The sequence below is a fragment of the Ornithorhynchus anatinus genome, chromosome X5 (genome assembly GCF_004115215.2).
Source record: "Ornithorhynchus anatinus isolate Pmale09 chromosome X5, mOrnAna1.pri.v4, whole genome shotgun sequence".
Taxonomy (NCBI): domain Eukaryota; kingdom Metazoa; phylum Chordata; class Mammalia; order Monotremata; family Ornithorhynchidae; genus Ornithorhynchus; species Ornithorhynchus anatinus.
The window spans coordinates 45,283,303-45,305,457 of record NC_041753.1 but is presented as its reverse complement, the minus strand read 5'-3'; the positions used below and the strand labels follow the sequence as shown (position 1 = coordinate 45,305,457).

The 22,155-nt window shown below is 37.3% G+C and overlaps 1 protein-coding gene across 3 annotated transcripts in view; it reads right to left on the bottom strand.

The window, feature by feature from the left end:
* Window positions 1-2,215: 2,215 nt before the first annotated feature.
* The window catches only part of ZDHHC21 (zinc finger DHHC-type palmitoyltransferase 21), a 64,226-nt gene continuing 44,286 nt past the window's right edge, over window positions 2,216-22,155 (bottom strand). For all 3 annotated transcript variants that reach the window (XM_029055597.2, XM_029055598.1, XM_029055603.1), the window contains 2 exons: window positions 4,442-4,485; window positions 2,216-3,899 (listed from right to left, as the gene is read on the bottom strand). In XM_029055597.2, coding sequence (XP_028911430.1) covers window positions 3,767-3,899; window positions 4,442-4,485 — 177 coding nt within the window. In that variant the 3' untranslated portion in view covers window positions 2,216-3,766. The remainder of the gene's footprint in view (window positions 3,900-4,441; window positions 4,486-22,155) is intronic.

The following is a 22,155-nucleotide window of genomic DNA, read 5'->3' as shown; positions in this document are numbered from 1 at the left end:
CTATTGGCCAAATGCAACAAATATTTTATTCCTACTTATGTCTTAAGCAGAAAAACATTCTTTCTAAAACAGTATACCAGATCATTCTTATTTTTTAAAAATAAGCAACGACTACAAAGTTCTTTTTCAGAATTCTTCAGTGGAGTGCCCTGTCCAAATGAGGAGTTGTGGTTCCAAGGTAGGTAAACTCTGTATCTTTTCATTTCTTTTTTTCATTTCATGTTTAGTTTGCAAAATCTAATATAATGAAATTTAGGAAGTGTGACTTGCAATCTCTACTTTACTGCAAAGGAGAGAATTTTCTTCCCGAAAGCCCAATAATGTTTATGATATAAACCCACTTCTCTTTTAACACACATTTTACTGTGAGAAAAATTGAACGTTTCCAAAGACGCCTTTGACCCAACATATAGTAGTCACTCACATAACATCTGTTCCACTGCCAATAGAGCTATAACTCTTTTCTAGGACTCAATGGTTTCGCTATCTTCATGTACAGAAAGCCTGCCATAAATTATTGAAGACCAGAGTAGAGGGAATTAGAAATGGATTCAAAGACTCAATAAAATGCAAAACAATTAGCCGAAAATAGAAAATTGACCTCTACCTCTTAACTACTAAACCTCTATTAAATAACTCCAGTGTTTTTTAACTATATATGAAAATACATAGTCCTGTAAATGTGCAAAACAACAGTAGGGTCAAGTATAGTGATAACATTTATTTTTAAAGAAAAACAGACTTCTCATAAAATAAGGGAATGGATTATTCATTAAATTTAATTATTTTTTTAAAAAGTTTTTCTAATCTTAGGGAATTAAAAAATTCCCAATATTCAGTCCAAAGAAAAATTGTGATTGTGTCCATTTGTTTTCCCTCAACAGATATAAATTTAATAGTAATAAAAATTTTACAAGATGATATATATTTGCATGTGGTGCAACAAGTAAACAGGTCAGGCTAATGAACTGGGAATTGACACTGCACACACAAATACATGTTCACGGTTGAAAATTTTGCATGTACTTCTTTTAAATTCACATCACTTAGAGGTTCATATATGCGAAGCTCAATTCTTTGGCTACCTGTCTAAGACAAGAGAGTTAATCTCTTTAGAGACTACATCGCTACGTCAATTAGCCAAAAGAGGGCGCATATGGAACATCAGACTTTGTTTTCCTTGGAGATTGTACATATCAGATTCTCTATTAGCCCACCACCAAAATCACCAAAAAAAGACACGCAGATAATCAGCTCACTGGGAAACACCAAAAATTAAAGCATTCTTACCTATAGTTTACATATGTAAATATACATATATGCACATACAGTACCCCAGCCACATTAATAAAAGTCTAGCTCGCTTCTCTGTACCTTAGCAAGTAAGAGAGTGAGCCAAGCACAGGCTGTAAGAATGACCAAGGGAACTTGGAGCTACTCAAGAGAGAGGGAAAGTTAAAGGTACGTGTTGAATGGGCGTCTGTGTTTCCCTAACTCCATCCACTAGAGGAGGGAGAAGGTTAAACGTAATCTGGAACACAAGGATCCAGGATTGCTACTTGTCAAGAAAGAATGCCAAACTCACCAAGACTGAGTCCTCAGTCCTAAACCACAGTGTTGCTTTGTCTTTTTCCCACAGAAATGGCAGGTCCAAGACAGCAGACCACTGTGCACAGGCTCGAGTGTAGGAAGTGGCATCTTCTGTTTCCATTTCTGGGCCGGAGGCCCATACTGGACCTACTTTTCAATATGGGAGGTTCCAGCACTATTTAGGAGAAATATAACCATCGTGTTATTTTCTGTTTTCTCCTTGTGGAATCTCAGAATGGAAGGAACTGTTTTCCCTAAAGGTCCAATTTCCAGTTGGATCCCGAGATATATTCTCAGGGACTTGACCCCTTGAAATATTTCTCCTTTGGCCAATCCTTATCAGTAGGATACACGGCCCCTCCCCTGCCTGGGAATCAGGCTGAAATTTTTCGATGCTCGGCATGTACAGATGTCTAGTTAATCGCCATAGCTGTGGTATACTGATTCTGTGCCTGATCAGGCCCTAATTAGAGATATCTTGGCATCAGGCTGGGAAAACAGTGATTGTTCTTTCGTATTTTAAATTACTCTAGATATGCACCTTATAAAAACTCACTAAATAGTCCCCCGTGCTTTCTAAAGTATACGTAAGAAAAAAGTATTAAACTCAGAGACCATGAAGAAATAGTTTCAATATTTCAATAGCAACTTTACTGTTTCAGTATATTTTAAAAACTCACAATATCTAAAAACACTGACTACATTCAGGTATTTAGACTGCAGCAAACTTCTGTGTTTCTTGATTTCTCAAGTATTTTCTCCAAGAGGACAGAACTCTAAGACTGAAGGCAAAATACTAACACACTTCAAGATGAGCAGGTCAGGAACACATGATCCCATCAAACCTCTTCTTAAGTGAAATATTGTGATCCTTTCCAATTAAATGTTAAATGATTGTTTAAAACAGAACTACTTTTTAGACATTCTTTTCTCACAAATGTACTTTGACTTCCTAGAGGCCATCACTACAAATATATTTTAGCTAATAAAAGCAGACAGGTTAATGCTATTTGGTGATCAATAAGCTCTAAGGATCCTAAAGCTGTCATCTCACTTTAAGCACTGCTATTAATAGGGGACCCCATGAACTACCAAATGATCTTCACACCCCAAAGCGATTATTTAATTAACCAATTAAAACTGAATTTTATAGATTAACTGCAGATATACAGAAGTTATACATGAATAATACTTTCAAAGTATTTTTGCACCTAATATCCATTAAATATAAATATCCAAAACGAGCCTCTAATTCTATTAGAATGAGCAAACACAAAATAAAAAGTTTACTTCCTTAGAGAGTACAGAATTCTTCTCTACAGTTTACATTACATATTAATGGCCCAAACTAGCATTTTAAAAATGTTTCATCTTAATATATTGAACCATAAAAGGTATATATGGAATGATTACAAATTATAAGGAAAATTTCAAGGGAAAATATGGAAACATGCTTTTTAGTTACATTTTTCCCTTTCTGTCTTTGCTCTAACAGCTTTTATCAACAGAGCAGTGATAACTTTAGAAGTAAGAATATTTTTATGAAGCCGTAAATTTGGCTAAGGATTGATTGTAAAAGAGAGGTGCTTAATGGAGAAAAGCCACTAGAAAGAAATCTGTTTTCTAATAAAACATTATGCCTTTTTTCAGTGATATGCTGTAATGCTAATCTCTTGAAGTATAAATAAAAGGCATTAAAGATTTTATCATTAGATTAGCAGCAAAGATGCTCATATAATAGCATTTCTACATAAAAAAATCTAAAAACAATTAAATTCAGATTTGGTGACTATTGTGCTTGAAACTGAAGATTTTAAGTAAACGTCACATTTCACTCAAAATAAAATCATCAACATACTCTGTCTGCACTAAAGAAAATTATATCCAATTATTTCATCCCAGTCACTGCCTTTTGAACTCAACAACAAAAGACTTTCAGAAATCCCAGTGGATAGCTAATTTGAAAGTAAACACACTTTAAAACTTAAATATAGATCTTGAATTAGTCCCACAACAGGATCAAGATCACTATTAAAATAAAGCCTGGGGCACATTATGATGCCTAAGATTGGTAGGTGGATTTTAATTGACTTGAAGACTGTCATAGTTCTATTATCATAAAACCTGTAACACACTTCCAGCATGGAGGACCCATCTGTGCCCACCATCCATCTGTTTAGACGTGATTGGCAAAGTGGTAGGGAACCCGCAGTGGTTGCCTTTGCCTGAAAGGAATGAACCACAGGATCTTCCAACGAGTGCCAAAAACTTCTGAGAAGGTCTGCTGCCATGGCTTTCGCGGCCTGGATCTACAGAAGACAGCATTATTAGTGAAAGACAGCACTCCCATGGTGCACTTCAGTCAGCTGAAACAATACAGGTTGGCTGGGGATCCATTACTGGACTCTGATGAATTGTGTCCCAGAATCACAAATACAGCTTTCCTTTCATTATGGCATGCAGCTGAGACTTAACTCTGGATAGCAGATATCGTATCGGTGTGGTCAATCAACCTAGGGCCACTTCTGAAGCAGAGGAGTTTCTCCAGATTAACAGAATATATGTCAACAACTGAGTAGCAAGTGTCTCTTGATGGACTTTAAGGCAAAAATAATTTTGCTTGCTTAGGTTCATCAAAAGACAAAATGAATCCAAAACTGAAATACTACCTCTATTAAAAACACCTCGCCTATTAACATAAGGCTGGGGGATCTGCTTCTCTTGCTTGGTTTTTAGGCAGGACAGCAAAAAAAACCTAACTGTGCCTTCACTTTTCCTCTACATGCACTCATTCACATTCTGCTACTGATTTAAATCTTTCAAGCACACTGTGCATAAATTTGATACTTACATTTCTTCACAACAATTTGACATCTTTTCAATAGATGTTGTATCCTATTAAAATAAAAAAAATATATATAATTCAATTCCTTGTACAAATGGCACAGGTTGTTTTTTTTATTCTCTCCAAGTAGTATTAAATATTTTTTCTTTCATTCTGAAAGTCAAATAGACTAAAACAGCTTATCATTAATACTAAAATTACATTTGGGGCATCTTTTAAAACAAGATAATGCTTATTAAAGTGCATAACCTTTTCCTTTTTTTAAGCTACATGAAATTATTTTAAACTATGGGAGATCATAACAGATCATGATTGCAATATAATTCAATAAGGCTATTGTCACTGCTTTGAGTTACACATTTAATACTGCAATAAGTATCATTTATGTGCATTTAAAATGCAAATAATTCTATTACAACACTTACTGAGATTGTCATAAAACTAATTTAGGCAACTACATGGGTATTAAGTGAATTTAATTAATATTCAGAAAATAATGATAACATAAAGATCCCTTTGATTTACAAACTTCTGAAAACATTTTTTTAAACTCAAAAATCAAAATTTACCGCTCATATTTGGAGTGGTGAGTTGGGTTTCAAGTACCTCCCAGAATTTTTGTACAAATTCCTTACCTTCATAATGCTTTGAGTCATTTATTGTGTTACTAATTCACATAAAGGAGGATATTAAAAATCAATTTCACAATATACATCCATCCCCTATTTCTAAATATAAATAGCAGGTTATTCACATAAACCGCGAGGTACTATTAAGTTTTTTAAAAATAATTCATTGAATAGGCAATTTTATGTTATTTAATGAAATATTTAATTCATTATTTAATGAAATATTAATGAAATCCCAGCTCTGCCACTTGTCAGCTGTGTGACTGTGGGCAAGTCACTTAACTTCTCTGTGTCTCAATTACCTCATCTGTAAAATGGGGATTAAGACTGTGAGCCCCACGTGGGACAACCTGATTTCCCTGTGTCTACCCCAGCGCTTAGAACAGTGCTGTGCACATAGTAAGCGCTTTACAAATACCAACATTATTATATTATAATTTACTTTTCATGCAAATATATTTACATTTTTTCCTTTAATAAACAGTGGCAAGTTGTAATCTCTGGATAAATCACGGCAGTGTTCCTTCTAACACCTACTCCCTCAAGAACAGAAAGGATTTCTCTGTCATCAACAATTCCTTTATGTGGAGCCCTGTACTAAGTGCTTGGGAGAGTACAATACAACAGAGTTGCTAGATACGCTCCCTGCCCACAAGGACCTTATAGTCTAGAGGGGGATTAATGTTTTATTCAAAATAGACAAATAATATTAGTATCACAAATTAAGCATTACCACAATTTTTTAACAATCATCATGTGAATGCCCATGTCCTACTGCTGTCCTGGAATGCCCTTCCTCCTCACATCCGCCAAACTAACTCTCTTCCCCTCTTCAAAGCCCTACTGAGAGCTCACCTCCTCCAGGAGGCCTTCCCAGACTGAGCCCTCCCTTTCCCTCTGCTCCTTCTCCCCTCCCCATTCCCCCTTCTCCCGCCCTCTGCTCTTCCCCCTTCCCCTCCCCTCAGCACCGTGCATACTTGTATATATTATTTATTATTCCATTTATTTTGTTAATAATGTGTATAGATCTATGATTCTATTTATATTGATATCTTGTTTTGTTCTGTTTTGCTTTGCTGTCTGTCTCCCCCGTTTAGACTGTGAGCCCGTTACTGGGCAGGGACTGTCTCTATCTGTTGCCGAATTGTACATTCCAAGCGCTTAGTACGGTGCTCTGCACATAGTAAGTGCTCAATAAATACTACTGAATGAATGAATGAATGTCTAATCAGAAGCTTTTTACATTATGGGCAAATGAATGTTATTGACTGAACTGAGAAATGGATTTTCTAAAAGCAGAAGATACATCAATTTTTCTCACTAACCTAGGAAGTTATAGCAAAAATGATCCCCATATACTAGCATATCACATATTAACATATCACCTATGAAAAGGAGATCTCTTTTTGAATTTCATGATCTGAAGTAGAATTACAGTACAGAATTTCACACCTCAGCTCTTTCAGTGGTTTGCAATCATTTTCCAGGTTCCCTCTACATCAAGCAAAAATGCTGTTCAGCTCTCCTCACTCCTGTTAAGATCACTTGCTAACTTTCCCTCACTCCCACTTCTGACCTCTAGACTGTAAGTTCCTTGTGGGCAGGGAAAGTGTCTACCAACTCTGGTGTACTGTACTCTCCCAAGCACTTAGGACAGTGCTCTGCACTCAGTAAGCGTTCAATAAATACCAATGATTGAATGATTGACTGACCTCTAACTCACAGAGATCCCCCACCCTCCTTCCCCGATCCTCACCCAAATCTGCTAGACCTAACTAAGGGCTCACTATTTTTTCTAGAATCCACTTAAATTGATTCCCAAAACCCCAAGTCTTATTAATTCAACAACTACTTTTAACACTTATTTATTTATCCCCATCCTCAGTTGCTTATGTGTGTGCATACTTATTTATTCTGATTCCAGGATTTGTAAAATCTGTTTCCTCTGCTAAATTTTTAAGCTCCTTTGCAGGTAGGGCAGGTACAAATATCTTGTATTTGTGTTATACTTTCTATTGTAAACAGTATGACTACTATTTTACTTGCAATAAGTCCAAGTCACTGTCATCTACTGCCCTCTTGATTCCATTTTTGAATCACTTTTATACATTCTTCATATTTTTCTTCTCCACCCCAGCTTCCATTTTGATCTTTGAAGAGCCTGTGATCCACTCAGATGATCAACAGGAATCCCCAGCATTTCAACTTGACATTCTGACCACAGACTTAATTACTCCCCATTAGCTGGCTCCCTCTTATTTACCTGCTCTCTTCTGTCTCTACACCCTATCTTGCACTCTCTGCTCTTCCCAAGATCTCCTAAGTGTCCCTCACTCTTGATTCTCCAGCCTCCAACACATTGCTCACACCTATATCCTTGCTCTTCCACCTCAGTTTCACCAAATTAAATCTCTCCCTTCCCTGAAAGATTTTCTAAAAGGTTACTTCTTCCAAAAGACATTTTCCAATTAACATCCCCCCCTTTCTGTCATGCAATCCTCTCACACTCTCATGGATATCATGTTTATTTGTTATTGATTTAATGATCCACTTGTGTTAATTATTTATTCTTTCACTGTCTTAACTTTTAAAACTCAATTTATTGTCTGTTTGCCTATCCCATTACAGGTTAAGGCTCTTGAAGATAATGCCTGTACAATAATTATGGTTCTGGCACTAGCTGCCAAAGCACTGTGCTACACACTGAGATAGACATGACATAATTGGATTGGATACTGCCCCTGTCCCATATGGGGTTCCCAACCTAGGAAGTAGGGAGAGAAGACAGATATCTTATTCTCATTTTACAGATTAAGAAACTAAGGCACAGAGAGATTAACTGATTTGGCAGGATCATAAAGGAGGCTAGAAGCAGAGTTGGAACCAGAATCTGGGCCTGACTCCCAGAATCATGCTTTACACTAGGCCACAGTGCCTCTTTTTATGTCTCTGAGGATCCAGTAATGTTCTCTACATTGTAGACACTCAATAAAAATTGTCAATGGCAGTGGTGATGATGACTCGACCTATCTCCAACTCCATTCTACACTGATCACATCACATAGGTCACAACAATGTCACAGGGTTACACATTGGTCTTTTCAGCCTCTCAGGCACACATGGATAGGATCTTACCATCAGTAAAATCTTCAAAAATCAAGGGACGATCACATATAAACACCACACAAACCATGGAGGTCATTATCTCCAGATGCTAATCCTAATAATGTTCTCTCTGATCTACAGCTCTCAGAGAGCAATCTTCCAGCCTGTCAGATTAATCCACACCTCTTCTCCTCTGGCCCAACTCTCTACCTCCAGCTAAGACTTCCATTCTATTCCTCTCATCCATTATCCCAGACAATAACACAAACAAATTCATCTTTCCCATACTCAAGCAGTCATATCTTTAGCCCTGGCTCTCTCAGCTATAAAACCAACTCTCTGCTCCTGTTTCTGTCCAAACTCCTTGAGCCAATTGTAGACACGTGCTATCCTCACTTCCCCTTCATCAACTCCCTTCTTGACTAGTTTGACCCCTTTCACTTGGCCGAAACAGCACTCACCAAGGTCTCCATTGGCATTCTTTCGGCTAGTGAGCTTTACTCTGTCAAAATCCTCCTAGACTTTTGGCTGCCTTGAAATCTTTATCACCAAATTTAATGACAGTGAATTTTAATCTTTACAATTAAGTTCCCTGAGTAATATTAATGAACTACTGAAGTGCAGTATTAGTCCTCAGTGCTCAGCTACTGTGAAACTGGCCTGAATGGGGTTTTTTTTTTGTTTGTTTTCCACAAACCGTTCTGAATGTCACCAATGTGATGGAAACTAGGGAGAAGTAGTTAATCCCATTAACTCTATAAGCCTTAGGTATGCCAAGCAATTATACTTTCAAGAATTATACTTTCAGGAACCTAAACCCCATAGTTGGCAATGGAAATCTGTATTTATACAACTGAATTCCTTACCCTCCATCCTAAACCTATCCTTCCTACTAACTTTGCCATCAAACTCGACAACACCACTCCCTTACCTAACCCAGAAGTTCAGAACCTCAGCTTCATCTCTGATTCTGTCATTTATCTCTTAGTCTATCTACAAATCCTGTCCCTTTTTCCTCTACAGTAGTTTCCAGATCTGCCCTTTTCAGCTGCCTTTGACACTGTCAACCACCTCTGTCTACTGGAAATATTATCCAACCTTGGCTTCACTAACACTGTCCTCTTATTTTTTTCCTCCTCTCTGGCCACTCATTCTCAGTCTCTCTTGTGGGCTCCTCCTCTGCCTCATATCCCCTAACTGTGAGAGATAATAATAATGTTGGTATTTGTTAAGCGCTTACTATGTGCAGAGCACTGTTCTAAGTGCTGGGGTAGATTCAGGGTAATCAGTTTGTCCCAAGTGAGGCTCACAGTTGATCCTCATTTTCCAGATGAGGTAACTGAGGCACAGAGAAGTTAAGTGACTTGCCCACAGTCACACAGCTGACAAGTGGCAGAGCCGGGATTCGAACCCATGACCTCTGACTCCCAAGCCCGAGATCCTCAGGTTCTGTTTGTGGATGCCTTCTATTCTCCAACTACACCCCCTCTCTTGGAGAACTCATTCTCTTATGACTTTAGCTACCATTTGGGAATAATTCCCAAATCTACATCTCCAACCCTGATCTCTCTCCTTCTCTACAGTTTCACATTTCCTCCCACCTCCAAGACATCTCTACTTGGATGTCCTGCCAATACCTCAAACTCAGAGAGTCCAAAACAGAACTCCTATCTTCCCACCCAAACCCTGTCCTCCCTTTGATTTTCTCATCACTGGAAAAATCCTCTCCATTCAAACTGTTATCGGGTTAATCCAAGCACTTATCCTAGCCAGCCTTGATTACTGCATCAGCCTCCTTGCTGATCTCCCTGTCTTACTGTCTCTCCCCACTCCAGGCCATACTTCACTCTGCTGCTCAGATCATTTTTCTACAAAAACTTTCAGTCCGTGTTTCCCCACTCCTCAAGAAGCTCCAGTGGTTGCCTATTCATCTGCACATCAAACAGAAACTCCTTACTATGGGTTTTAAAGCACACTGTCCCTTCCTACCTTACATTGCTGCTTTCCTACTAAGATACAGTCCACACTTCGGTCCTCTAATGCCAACCTACTCACTGTAGGTTACCCTGATGCCATGCATTAAAAGGTCATCTAATGATCTGAAAGACTTAGCAATCGTCCCCAAGTGCCAACTTAATACAAACCTATAAAGCTAAGCACAGGGAAAATTGGTTTTGCAATTAGAAGAATTTATGAAATGCAACTAAAAGACAATCAGAATCATTTCCAGAAGCTTGGAAGCATGTTTCCAGGACAATGAGTTTAAATCATTTCTTTTTCCTAACTTCTGCCTCATTAGTACCTTTACTCAAAGAACTGAGAGGGGGGAAGAGGGCAAGGGCAACAGGGTTAAGTGCAAATGGGTCACTTTTGTCATGCTAGCACCTGTGGGATAAGGCTTAGGGAGGAAGATCTTGGAATTACTGGCTCTTGATTTTTAATTACTATGGATCAAGAACTGCCAGCTAAGGCAGCAGTTGGACCACTTTATTTCTAGTGTACTTTACCTGAAACAACTTTTCTTCAAGAAAACTAAGGTGTTGTTGCTGGGTTGGTTTTTTTAGGTTTGAAGATCTTTGAAGATTGATCAATCTTGACATGATTGATCAATGTCTTTTAAGGGTCAAACTCAATAGAGTGGTAAAACAAAGCCTCAAGCAATCTTGCACCCCAGCTGAAAATGGGGAGTCAATTGCTGATGTAGACCTGCTTGACATATTGCTACCAAGAAAGGAGGCACTCTGCTCGAGTAAAAGCTTTGTAAGAAATAAGAGCTAAGGTGGCAAAAAAGAAAACAAATGCCACACCCTGAAAACATTAAGCATGACAACACAACAAGGGACACTGTGTGTACAATTTGGTCATGACTGTGGATCCTGCATTGGCCTTTTCAGTCACACAGGCACGTTGGGTGAATTTCACAGTCAACATTGTCTTTGAACACACAGGAGGGGTTAGAAGAGAGATGCAGTTATTTCCTGGAAGGCTTTGTGAATCTGTCAAAACAATCCTGGTAAATTACGCCTTTTAAGAGGACTAGATTTTCTTAAGAATACTTATTTTCAATTAAACTATTAAAAGATCCTATACTACATCTGGAAATTGAACAATGATAATAATGATGATGGCTTTCATTGAGCACTCAGCTACTGCCAAGCACTGTGCTAAACACTGGGATATATCGAGATAATCAGATTGGGTACTAGACTGTAAACTCCTTATGGGCTGGGATCGTGTCCGTTAATTCAGTAATTGGATAGATTGATTAATTGATTGATTGAGCAATTGAGTGCTATTTAGTTGCTTAAGGGAAAGAAAAAGTATTTTTTTCCATGAGATATATGGGAAGAATTTTCAGTGAAGTTATTTTTACTCTGAAGAGCAAATCTACAGTACCAGCACAGGCACAGTTCTTATATTACAGACACAGTTCTCATATAACATATGTTTTCAATATGCATTTTGAATAGATCAGAGTTATTAGGGAATTAGAGAACATTTTTCTGACAAATTTCTATCTAGATAGAATGTGATGCGAAGAAACAGTTCTGCACATTCAGAGGTGTTGAAAAAAATGGTTGTGTACACACAGGGAACGTTACTCAAAGCGTAAGTAAGCTTGCTGTGGGCAGGGTAGGAGTCTCCCAACTCTGTTAGGCTGTACTCTCCCAAGTGCTTGGTACAGTGCCCTGCACACAGTAAGCCCTCAATGAATACAATTGATAGATCGATTGATTAAAATCAAAGTATTTCTTAATGCAGGCTTGATCAATAACATAATCCATGCATTAGAACTGTGTGTAACAATGTAAGCTACTTGCAGGCAGGGATCATGTCTACCAAATCTACTGTGTACAGTGCTCTGCACACAGTAAGCACTCAAACAGTACTGGCATTGATTATAGATGGAGTATTTGTAGCTCTTCAATGAATCAAAAAAACAGAAGAAACAGTAAAGAAAAGTTAACCTCTAAACCTACAGGAAAAGCTTTTACTACAGAATAAAAGAAGGTTTTAGAACTGTACTCCAGTATTCTGTGATAGAACACATTTCTTTCTTCTATCCAACCTATCATGCTATACATATGGAAAAAGCAGGTGAAACCTGTGGGGGAATTAATTATCAAAATTCCATGTTATTCAAAAATGCTTCACTATATTATAATATGCACACTACCTATTTTTTGTCCCAGAGATAAGGATGATGACACTGAGTTCTTATGCAATTCAGGCCTGCTAATTTTGAGGCCTGTTACATTTTTTTTCTATTTTCTTAGTCCCAAATTTTGATTCAGCAGATGGAATATTAAGCATATATAGTTACTTAAAACTTTTGGGGTATATATGCTCATCAGAATTTGGTTTCATTAATTTCACTTCCTTAAGAATCTGGGCCTTTATTAAAGATTTATTTATGATACGGAATGCTATATTATTCTATATACTATATCCATATATATCTATATAGAATATAGATATAGAATATATAGAATCTATATATTAGAAACAGATTCTAATGTGCCCTTATTACCAGTTAAAACAAACTTTTGACAGATATACTTTCTACTCTGTTCTACAAAATGAATCATTTGAGAAATATATCAACAAAGACTGGGGAAAGGAAGATGATTCAGAATCCCTATCTTCAATCTCAGGATATTTTAAAGCTAGATTAAATGTATCTAATGATTTGAGGTCTATTATAAGATAGAACATCTAGTGTCAAGCTGAAAGGAAAAGAGAAAACTCCCAAATGTGTTGCTTTCCTATGTGCTATCCAATTCACCCATCAAGTGATCAACAGTAAAAAACAAGCTCTTGGAAAAGACATTTTCATAAAAATTGGTTAGAAAATTTCTGGATTAAGTATTACTTTCTCAATTTCTCTAATATGTTGATTCCTATTTAAACTTCTAGTTAGCTACCACTCTATATTTCACCCCAACCAAAGCTTCTTTCTACCCAGCTGCTTTTATAAAGGTGTCATCTTTAGTTAGAATTAATTTTACCCAAACCCGTTCCAAATTTTAAAGCATTTTGGATGGTAGTTGTTTTACAAAGAAAACAGGTTTTAATAACAAAATTTTAAACTAAAATCTAAAACTTTTCAACAGGTATTCTTTTCATATTTCAAGTAGCAATAGAGCACTCGATTTATTTGAACAAAAGTAGTCTCAGAGATCAGGTTTGGTGTGGTTTTCAAAAACTACTACTGATAAAAAAAGAAAAAAGTGAATCAAGACACGTGCAAAAAATATCTTTCACACATTTAAATGGTCTTAATCCTTCATCTAAAGTTTACTGAATGGTTAAATTTCTCTTGAGGGTACTGTGGTATAAACTGAAGTTTATTTTCACTGGGAAGACAAATAGTATTCAGAAAGTAAAACATCCCCATTCACTATTGATGAAAAAAAATTAAAAGGTTTTAAAGAACTGCATAAAAGCCCCTTTATTGAAGGTGATGTGTATTGTGTTGAACATAATTAGCAAAGATATTATATTTGCAATGTGGTTTGGGGTTCAACATACCCATTTATAATTTGTACTGAGATTGAATCTAATGCTGCTAATTTGCCACCCAGATTCTATGGCTAAATTTACTTACGAGGATTTATTAATTCTGTTGATTACCATTCTGTGGTGTATAAGAAAAGGGAGATAAAGCCATTCATTTGTTTGACTAATGAAAAGATAATTTAATCTATTATCTGGTTGAACATTTGATTAAAATATTTTGATAAAATAGACCTTCCAACTAAAAACACTCATTATCTCTGCATGAATACATTTGTTTGAAAAATATATTTGCTGTGCATTTTAAATTGAAATCAGTGTCTCAATATGTATTTCAATTAAAAATACAAATCACCCTAAGAATAAAGAGACAAAGCATATCACACATCATTTAAAGAAAATAATATTCCCCTCATTTAATTTTGTTTAAAGGAAAACCAAACTTTCCTTAATAATCCAACTTTCTAAAACAAAATATCCAAAGGAGATCAAATAAAAATTATCAATTCTACCTTTCTTTTTGACTGTACAAAGCTTTGACAAAGCCTGGATTATTTTAGGCAAAGGTACTATTTAATGGCTAAAAAAAATCCAGAAATGAACTACATGATTTTCACACACTCCATCATGCACATAAAAAGTGGCTTTCTAGAAGTTACAGTGTTAGAGCAGCATTGCTGTGCACAATAGATAACTGTCAGAGTATCAAACGGTTGTGTCACACCAGCTGTTAAACTGTTCTTTTTTAACTCTCACCCACAAATCATAATTGAAGAAACTAAACTGACACTGCATTTTCCAGTACTGATGTTCAACAGTATTCACCTGATCACTGTATGCATTTTAAAGAACTAATTAATAAGAAACCCTAGTAGCATTAATCACATTTCTAACATTCCTGTCCACTCCATTTATGGTGAGATCAATAACAGGCAAATAATCAGTAACATCAAATAATATAGAAATTAATTGCAGTGTCAAAAAATGCAAGAAAACACCAAATGTAAAAAAAAATTGCTGTAAACAAAAACACTGCATATTTAAGAACTTATAGAATAAAATATATGACACGTAAAACAATACAAATTAAAAGAATATTAAAATAGTCAAATGTTAACTTTAAATCTAGGTTTATAAAAAAAATTCCACGTTTTAAACATAAAATAAAGTAATCCTTGAAAATTAGGTTTCAGATTAGTCTATGCAATTGAAACATCTGGTAGTCTTATGTTGAGGCAGACCTTTTTTACTTTAGAAATGAGATTAGTAGATCTATTATTTGTAAGGTCCAAGTAATTTCTAATTATTTTATCTGGGTCACAGATAATCCTCTTTTGCCAGCCTCATACAATGACATCAGAGGATCACTTCAAAAGTGATTATCTTGTTACCTTCCACTATCCCTGAGAAGATTGGATTTTTCCCTTTCATGCACAGAGTAGCTATTTCTTTCCAAGTGATAACCAATAACAAAAGCCCACCAAAATTGGTAAAAAGATGCTTACTCTAACAACTCTAGCACACCACTGAAGAAGAGAGAACTTTAAAGATGGGATTTACTCATAGATAACGTAAACTTTACATCTTGCATTTTAATGGATGGTTAAACTACTATTCATGTTATTTCAGAGCAAACATTCTGGCAAAACCCTGAAATACAACTTTCTGGGCTATGAAAAAAGTGGATTTTTCTTGTGAGGAAAAGAAAATATTTTCAAACTCTAGTGTAAAATAATATTTTAAGATCAATTATTTTACCCAATGAAAAAGCAGTAATAGTGATCCAATTTTAAAATAAATTAGTATTAATCAGCTCTGAGATTTATTTCAAAGAAGCACTTAGATTTAATCATAAATCAAAAATATGGGAACACTTTAAAACTTTTCTATTCTCCATTGAAAATGCTCCAATTCCTCATTTAAAAAAGGAATGCCAATAGTAAAAAAAATTTCATATTTGTGAATTTAATTTGATATGGTTTCAAATTTTATATTACTGTAATTCCAATTTCTATCATGAACACAGCCCTTTTCTCCAAATCATTCAAGTAAATTTAAGGTTAGATTTAAAGCAATTACCTGAATACAGAACCAAGTTTCTTAAAGAAACTTAAATGGAAGGCTTAAGGAGTCCTTCAAACTGAAGTTGATAGAACATGTTTTGTAAAGTTTAAATCATATATGAATTTACCTCGATTGGAACTGTCTCATAAACAAAAACACCGGACTAATTAAAAATATAATCTAGATGTTCTTGAACATCAAAAGATATTGACTGTTCTTTTACTGATGTTCCTTAAAAACAAAACGATAATCCTGAAGTGCAAGGTACTTACTGGACAAAATCAATTAACTGAAATGGTGACAGGTGCTGTTCTTTATATTCATAAATTCCAAGAACACTACTATGTTTATAATTTAAAAATTAATAGACTCAAAATGAATTTGAAAAAAATTTGCTTTGTGTGCTGCCTTTTTACACTGACAAGAGATGCTATTTTCTTTTAAACCCAAGAAGCCAAGTGGAGAATGACAAAAGAAATAATTCATTTAAAGGTTAAATTAAAATAAATTAGAATTTTAATAGAAATGTCGCCTTTGAATAGAAAGAACTATGTGGAATGAGGCTGTGAGGAGTGGATCAATGGTACTATGATTTCAACATGTGTAAGACATTTTTATGGGTTGTGACTGCTTGCCAGTTCAATCCTGACACATATAATTCATGCTTTACCTATCCAGTGAATTTTTTAGTCTTGCATCTCTAATTGACTTGAAAGGTCCAGGTTCTCATGAGAATAGAGATAATGTGACAAACTCTGTAGGTTAAAAGTAGAATAGTTGGGGAAGAGGAAAGTCTTAAAGTATTGAAGTGCTCTTAAACCAGCTGAATATCAGACAATCCTCCCTTCCTCCTCCCCCATCAAATTTAATTCTTCAGAATGGAAAAATAATTTTACAAAGCAAAATGCTCTCACATACCCACACACATTTTCTCACACCCACATATTCTCACTCGCCGCCACTCTCACTTTGTACCTCTGTCTCTAGCCCCTCTTCCTCTAGAATCAGCAGCCTGGTTGAAAAGGTCAGGAAAAGTAAAGGTCGATAGGCTTTGAACTCTGATGCAATAGGCAACTATGCTGACAAAAAGGCCCCATGGCAGCCTTTGAAGTCTCAGTGGCTTGGAGCTACATAGACAGTGGAGGTCAGGGTAAAAGATAGCAGCAGAGGAGGTGGGAGGCAGGCTGCATTGCTCTGAACAGTTATGTTCACGGCCATTTCCATAAACATTGATTCTAGGACAACCCATTTTGTTTGGGAACAAAATTTATGGCAATCAAAAAAAAAAAAAAAAGCTAAGAGTGGCCCCATACAGTTAGTGGGTTTTCAGATTATTTGTGTTCGTGGGCCCTGTACACATTTTTTGTTGAAAGCATGGCTTCAAACTCCCAACCCAGAAGTAAAAATACAGAGAAAGCAGCATAGTTTCATGACAATGCAGTATTATGAGGAAAAAGTTATGGTTGGGACTAGGCAAATAAATAGCAGTACAGCACATTTCAGTTTATTTGACAACCTGTGTTTTTACTTCAGCCTCTCTCTTGGAGATGTTGGTTTTTATAATTATTTCATAAACACTGTCTCCTATTCATACAATATCATAATAATTGACCTAGGGGTGGGTAACTAAATTATGATAGTAAAGAAGGAGTACATGTGTGGTTGGCACTGTATCTTTGTTTTTACACAATTCTAATCAATGAGGTCTCCTTGTACAGGTATAGTCTGCACGAGTTTAGCAGTGTGGTCTATTGGAAGGAGTACTGGCTTGGGAGTCAGAGGACCTGGTTCTAATCCCAGCTCTGCCACTTGTCTGCTGTGTGACCATGGGCAAGTCACTTAACTTCTCTGTGCCTCAGTTCCCTCATCTGTAAAATGGGGATTAATACTGGGAGCTTTATCACAGCTCACTGATTATCTTGTATCTACACCAGCGCTCAGTATAGTGCCCAGTACACAGTCTGAGCTTAACAAATAGCATTAAAAAAAATTAGGTTGATCATGTACACTTATAAATGAGGAATTTTCACCCTCTGAGAACTACATCTTTTCGAGACATCTGTCCATAACAACATTATCCACTTAGGTTGAAAGAGTCACGAGAGACAGGAAAACGTGTAACTGGCTTTGGTGTAACAGTCAACACGGCATTTTACTAGAATGCGTAGTCAATAAATGTTTTTTGATGAAGAGGTAGGGATGATGATGGTCCTACTCCTTAATTACACGATCTCGGAAGCCCTTAATAGGCCTATGGCCAAACCACTTGTGTGCAAGAATAGACTTTCAGCATCAGTAGCCAAGAGTGGGGGTGGTATTGAAAAGACTGACATATCACCAATAATCCATTTTGTATATAAAATGATTAGCAACTTAATACGTTAATATCAACTAGGCTATATAGAAGCAGCGTGGTCTAGTGGAAAGAGCACAGGTTTGGGAGTCAGAGGACCTGAGTCCTTCATTCATTCATTCATTAATCCATTCAATCACACTTACTGAGCACTTACTGTGTAAAGCACCCGTACTAAACGATTGGAAGAGTACAATATAACAATAAACAGACACATTCCCCACCCACAATGAGTTCTAATCCTAGCTAAGCCATTTATCTGCCTGCCATGTGATCTTGGGCAAATCACTGAAGTTCTCTGTACCTCAGTTTCCTCTTCTGTAAAATGGGGATTAAGACTGTGAGCCCCATATGAGACATCATAGTCTGATGCGTTCAAGCTGATTAGCTTGTATCTATCCAAGTGCTTAGTACACAGCCCGGCACATAGTAAGTGCTTAACAAATATTTTTTAAAAAAAAGAAATGAAATTGGGGAAGAGCACTATCTCTTACTTTTTGCAGTGGGTAGTGTTTTCATGGGGGCAAAAAGGGCAGAAAAAGCAGAGTGAGAAAGAGAGAGAGCGAGACACATGTAAATAATAATAATAATAATGTTGGTATTTGTTAAGCGCTTACTATGTGCCGAGCACTGTTCTAAGCGCTGGGGCAGACATAGGGGAATCAGGTTGTCCCACGTGGGGCTCACAGTCTTAATCCCCATTTTACAGATGAGGGAACTGAGGCCCAGAGAAGTTAAGTGACTTGCCCACAGTCACACAGCCGACAAGTGGCAGAGCTGGGATTCGAACTCATGAGCCCTGACTCCAAAGCCCATGCTCTTTCCACTGAGCCACGCTGCTTCAAGTGAGGCGCAGATGTAGAGGAGAGACAGAAAGAGCCATCCTCTTCTCACACACAGATATATATCAGTTAACTCAGATGAGTTCCCCTTCAGACAGGAGCAGGATATGGTTCAGGAGATGCAACACAGTGCCCAGCCTCGACTTCTGCTAAGAAGCCAGGCACTTGGGGTTGGAGGAGTTTCCTCCTGCAACTACTGTCAGTCACCTGGGTGTCTGGCACAGTACTGGGGACATACAGTGGTGCTGCCCTTAGAACTATGGTATACTGGAATCCTGGAGAGCAACAGCAGAAGGAGCAACAACCCTCGCTGTGGCCTTGCTTCCTTGTCGGGGCCAGCAGTCTTTGGAGCAATGTGCAGCCCACAGAGCTGGGGTCAGCAGATGCACTAAGTTTGGCCCAACATTAGGTTCAGTGCTTTGATTACATGTATGCCTTGCTAGAATATAAACTCCTTGATGGTAAAGATAATGGTTACTAACTTTACTGTACTCTCCCAGTCAGTGATCCAAATCTTTGCAATTACTGAGCATTTATCATGTGCAGAGCATTGTACTCATCTCTTGGGAGACTACAATAGAGTGGGTAGACACAATCTCTGCCCTCAAGGATTTTACAATCTAGTGGTGAGACAGACATTAAAAGAAATTAGCGACAGGGGCAGCAACAGAGTATAAAGATAAGTATATAAGAGTTTGGATAGGGTGAGTATCAAAGTACTTAGGGGGTATAAACCCATGGGCATAGGTGACTCATGGGAGAGAGAATAGGGTGAGGAAGGATTCCTAGGGGAGATATGATTTAGTACAGCTTTGAAGATGGGGGGTGGTGGTCTGTTGGATATGAAGGGAGAGAGAGGTCCAGGAAGGATGAAGAGCAAACGCGAGGGGTGAATAGTGATAGAGACAAGACTGAGGTGTAGAATTAGAGATGTGAAGTGTTTATGCTGGGTTGTAGTGGAAGAGAAATGAGAGAGCTGGTTGAGTGAAGTGCTTAGAACAGTGTTCTGCATAGAGTAAGTGCTCAATAAACATTACTGACTTATTAAATCTAGGCCGGTATACAATCTTACTTTTCTTCAGGGTCATTATTGGTCCACAACACTGCCATTCTGCAATATATATTCTGTGGCACACGCACCCCTCTCAGTGAGTAAGCCAGCATCATGCCTCTTTTTAAATGCAGCATAACACATGAAGCGAGGATGTGTTACATTGTTAATTTTAAAACAGCAATACTTCTTTTATGGTCTGTATCTCCCGAGGGCCAGTAGTACCACTCCAAAGTTTCTGGCGACATAATGGAACAGACAAGGTGTGCCTTTTAAGAGCCACATACAACTAGTGTGACCCCAAGACTGACCCAGCAATTATGAGGTGGGAATTACCTGACTGACAGACTGCACTTACTGCACTTGTGGCTAGTTTCGTTGCCCAGCCTTTTATGCCATGTCCCCTTCACATTTCCAAAAAGGAAAGGGAGAGGTTCAACAACAAGGTCACACATTTTTGGCTACAGCACGCTATTCAGGTGAAATCCTTCAAGATGATATATCAAATAATAATAATAATAATAATAATAATAATGGTATTTGTTAAGCACTTACTACATGCCAAGCACTGTTCTAAGTGCTGGAGTACATACAAAGTAATCCGGTTGTGCCACAAGGGGTTTACAGTCTTAATCCCCATTTTACAGATGAGGCAACTGAGGCACAGAGAAGTTAAGTGACTTGCCCAAAGCCACACAGATGACAAGCGGAGGAGCCGGGATTAGAACCCACGACCTCTGACTCCCAAGCCGTGCTCTTTCCACTAAGCCAAGTTGCTTCATCCAATGGTGCTCTTAAATGTCTCTGGCCTAACTGTCTAATCGTTTGCATTACTAGGTCTCCCGATCTGGAGAGTAGGGTCTGTAGATGAGGAAGGATTCTGATTTTGATTATCAGAAACATTCTCTCTGTGTCTCAGTCTCTGTGTCCCACTACCATCTCACTATTACCTGGGAATGGAGGAATTCTAATAAATCTCCAGCATACCCCCACCATCTGCTGAGGTGTAGCAGCCCCAGATCCAGACCCCTCCCATAGCAGGGGCAATGGGTCCAGGGACAGGGAAGGAAACTGATTTTGGTTTTCCAGAAACATCTCCCTGTCTCTCTGTCTCTCTGTCTCTAATAAAAGTTTTAACCAAGTTCCAGATCCTGTCAGCAGGAAGTTCCCAGGTCCAAACCTCTCCCACAGCAGGAGCAATGGAACTGGGGATGAGGAAGAAAACTGATTTTGATTTTTCAGAAACATTCTCTCTGTCTCTAATAAAGTATTAATCAAGCTGTGGGCTTGGAAAATATCTACCAACTCTGCTGTATTTTACACTCCCAAGAACTTTGTACAGTGATCTACACACAGTGCTCAATAAATACCACTGATTGATTCTGTCAGCAGGAACCAATAAAAAAATCACGGCTCATGTTGGCAGGAGCCAATCAGAAGAGGAGACCCATAACTGTGCCATATATTAATCCCTTCAACTGAGTGAAGTAAATTCAGATAGGGGCACCTGGAATAGCCATAATCTAATGAGAAGTAGTTTAGGTAGTTCACACCCATAGTCTGTACCCAAAAGAAATTCTCTCAGTCAATCATGAAGCATTCAAGAGAATACAGTCCCAAAGTCAAAAATCCACATCCACACAGAGCACACCCAAATTATTTTGATAAAATGAGCTCTAGTCCAAACACATTTTGATATCAGTGAAAATGAAGTAAGACACATTTGCACCATTAAAATAAAAAATGTAAATATTAAAAATATTTTGATTCAGATATTTTTCCAAAAGAATGTAAATGCACTACCGAATTTTCAAAGAATTAACTTTCACAGGCTATTGTGCAAAAATAACATTATCTATGCTAAATAGATCTACCATCATCTATGCTAAATAGATAACATTTTCTAATACTAAATGGAAAATGGGCTATTCAAGTCATTCAAAATATTTCAAGGAAGAGAAAGGAAGTGCTTAAACTTTGGAGTTCCTCAAATGAAAGAGTGCTATAAATACTACATGCATTAAAATTCAATAGTACTAGTGCTAAAGAGTGGTAGAAGAGTGGAGAAAGTGCTAAAAGGAGAATTTTATAAACGGGGAAAGAACAAAAAACTATATTCAGAATTGATCATGCATTGATTGATTGATTAATCTGTTTCA